Source organism: Triticum dicoccoides, chromosome 7B (assembly GCF_002162155.2).
Source record: "Triticum dicoccoides isolate Atlit2015 ecotype Zavitan chromosome 7B, WEW_v2.0, whole genome shotgun sequence".
In the NCBI taxonomy this organism is placed as follows: domain Eukaryota; kingdom Viridiplantae; phylum Streptophyta; class Magnoliopsida; order Poales; family Poaceae; genus Triticum; species Triticum dicoccoides.
Genome location: NC_041393.1, coordinates 394,671,756 through 394,674,855, shown reverse-complemented (window position 1 = coordinate 394,674,855; position 3,100 = coordinate 394,671,756). Strand labels below are relative to the sequence as shown.

Below are 3,100 nucleotides of genomic sequence, written 5' to 3'. Positions count from 1 at the left end.
AGGCTGCTCATAATGGGAGTAACATAGCAAGTAATATAACACATCTCAAAAAAAATTGCTTACATGGCATGTATTTAATGAGGAGAGAGATGATTGGAGTAACATAATATGTTACTATAACATAACACATCTGAAGGCAAAATGAGTCTATATCTTAATAAATGATGACTTGCATGATACTACATACATGTTACTCCCCACTATAAAGGTGGTAACATAGACTAGTAACATATGTATGTTACTAGTCTAATTTACTCCCACCATGACCAGCCTAATAGACTTTCATTTTGCTCGACATGATCCAAACACATCTTTAGAATGACGATGAGCTTGTCTGCACTATTTTCGGACCACAAAGATTCGCCGTCTACAAGGTTGTCTTCCTTCCTGACTAGACATCGCAAAAAAGAAACACGCTGACACGCAGGAATCCGCTACTTTAGCACTCACTCGCAAAGCGTAGCAGCGAATTACCAGAAAGAAACCGAACATTTAGCGACAAGTTCCTCAAGGATCACGGCCGTTTCTGACACGGAATAAAGAGCTTCGATCCACGAAGGTCGCAAGAAGCTTCGCTGCAAAATCCTTGCCTTGCTTGACGCATCATCATACATGATACAACAATCTTGGTCCAGTTCCATGGCCGTGCCTTGCTTCTCCGTGTGATCTTTGCTGCAACTTCGGAGAAAGAACGAGAGGAGGAGGAGGAGGCCGTGTCCTCCTCGCATGGTATTTCTAGCGGCCGTCCCCTGTCGTCGATCGCGATCGCTTCCGAGAAAGAATGGGCGGGGTGTTGAGCGCGCTGTTCGGCGGCCACCGGCGGAGAGCGGCCGAGGCGAGGAGGATGACGATGTCGAGGAGCGGTGAGCCGTCGGGATACGGCCGTGGAGGCGGCGGAGGCGGCGAGCAGCGGCGGAGGGGGATGCTGTCCAAGAAGTACTCGTACATACCGGACACCTTCACCTCTCTCGACCAGGTGATTGATGACGGGCCATCTTCATCTCACATGATTGTTCCTCGCTTCATCTTCATCTCCTGCCTGCTCGCCTGCCTGACTTGGTTAGCTTTGATTTCTCAGGTGGCTTCGGCGCTGTGCGATCAGGGCCTCGAGTCGTCCAACCTCATCCTCGGGGTGGACTTCACCAAGAGCAACGAATGGACAGGGAAGCGGTCGTTCAACGGACAGAGCCTGCACAAGCTGGGCGACGCGCCCAACCCTTACGAGGCGGCCATCAGCATCATCGGCAAGACGCTCGCTCCCTTCGACGAGGACAACCTCATCCCCTGCTTCGGCTTCGGCGACGGTGAGCCCCTGTTTTTACTCCTTGCACCCAACGACGACAAGGAGCTCCGTTCCATTTACATCTTGTGCTCTTCTTGTTTGCAGCGACCACGCACGACTACAACGTCTTCAGCTTCCACCCGGACAACTCGCCGTGCCACGGCTTCGAGGAGGTGCTGGCCTGCTACCGGAACGTCGTGCCGCACCTCAGGCTATCAGGTGTGGGTCCGTCACAAGCTCTGGATATCTTCCTTGGTTAAGACGATTGGTGAATGAACAATGCGCGATTGTCTATGCTCAGGGCCGACGTCCTTCGCGCCGATCGTGGAGGCCGCCGTCGACATCGTGGACAGGACCGGAGGCCAGTACCATGTCCTCGTCATCGTCGCCGACGGCCAGGTCCCTGAACTGAATCAAAAAGCCCATGCTATGCAGCAACAAGTGCGTCTTGATTCGTCTTAACAACTTCATCAGCGCGTCGCAGGTCACTAGGAGTGTGGATACCAGTGATGGCGATCTGAGCCCGCAGGAGAGAAGAACCGTGGACTCCATTGTCATGGCCAGGTGATCATCGACAGTTTGGGCCGCACGCACGGTTTAAGGGAGGTTCGCGATTTGAGAATAATTAAACCTGACACAAAAGCTTGACTCTGTCTGCAGTTCGTATCCCTTGTCCATCGTGCTGGTCGGGGTCGGGGATGGCCCATGGGAGGACATGCAGAAGTTCGACGACAAGCTCCCCGCGCGCGCCTTCGACAACTTCCAGGTCAACACTGAAATTCGTTTCTGCATCTTCGAAAACAGAGACCGAGGGAGTTGTAGCTCTCTTCGTCCCAAGACGAATTACAAGGCAGCTCTACTCACATGTTATTGATCAACAATGGTGCGCAGTTTGTGAACTTCACGTCCATCATGTCGAGGAACGCGACGCTGCAGCAGAAGGAGTCGGCGTTCGCGCTGGCGGCGCTCATGGAGGTGCCCATCCAGTACAAGGCCACCATGGAGCTCGGCATCCTAGGCCGGTCCACGGGGAAGGCCAAGAGGGTCGTCCCGGCCCCGCCTCCGCTGCCGGGGTCTGCGCAGAGGCAGCCGTCGTCGTTCAGGCGGGAGGCTAGCGGCGCGAACGCCGCGGCGGCGGAGCCAAGAGAGGATCAGGTTCAGCAAACTGCTCGGAACTCCCAACTTCTGTATCTCTTGTGATGATCATGCATGGCTTCATGCCGCCTTCTTGAACAAACTGACTGATAAATCAATGTCCATGCAGGTGTGCCCAATCTGCTTGACCAATGCCAAGGATCTAGCATTTGGCTGCGGCCACATGGTAAGATATTGGAATTTATTTTTGCTTTTACCGGAGCCTCCAATGTAACCATCTAAGCAAATTAATGGAAATGCATGTATTTACATATTTTTGATTGTTTGTGTGCGAATGACAGTGTTGCAGGGAGTGTGGGGAGAACCTCTACAGATGCCCGATATGCCGAGAGACAATACGCTCCAAGCTGAGGCTGTACACGGGATGATTGATTCAAACCAAAATATGTCATTATATTTGTTTCAAATGTGAAGCATTTCGCAGACAAAATGCAGCGTCTGAGTTATTCTGATTGCATGGTTCTACACTTGTTTTTCTCTAAATAAGTGTGAGGTCTTGAAGCTCCGTATCATCATGCGCGTGAGGTCTTCTCTTCTCTGACTTCGGACCGTGACAAGTTTTACACGTGTGACACGAACACATGGTAATTCCGAATGTTTTTTAAGATAAATTTAGTCACACGAGGATGACAACTTTAGTTATCAAGAATGACAACTTTCTTT

At 51.5% G+C, this 3,100-nt stretch overlaps 1 protein-coding gene across 2 annotated transcripts; it reads left to right on the top strand.

Annotated features, from left to right (window-relative positions):
• The first annotated feature begins 207 nt into the window (after positions 1 to 207).
• Positions 208 to 2,900, top strand: LOC119335232 (E3 ubiquitin-protein ligase RGLG4-like). 2 transcript variants are annotated; one of them, XM_037607391.1, is made up of 9 exons: positions 782 to 976; positions 1,079 to 1,304; positions 1,388 to 1,501; positions 1,584 to 1,681; positions 1,767 to 1,846; positions 1,943 to 2,048; positions 2,174 to 2,437; positions 2,547 to 2,603; positions 2,719 to 2,900. In XM_037607391.1, exons 1-9 carry the CDS (start codon positions 782 to 784, stop codon positions 2,803 to 2,805), a joined length of 1,227 nt encoding a protein of 408 aa, XP_037463288.1. In that variant the 3' UTR covers positions 2,806 to 2,900. The 2 variants fall into 2 exon arrangements, with proteins under 2 accessions (XP_037463287.1, XP_037463288.1); XM_037607390.1 differs by having other exon boundaries at positions 208 to 1,304.
• Positions 2,901 to 3,100: the final 200 nt, after the last annotated feature.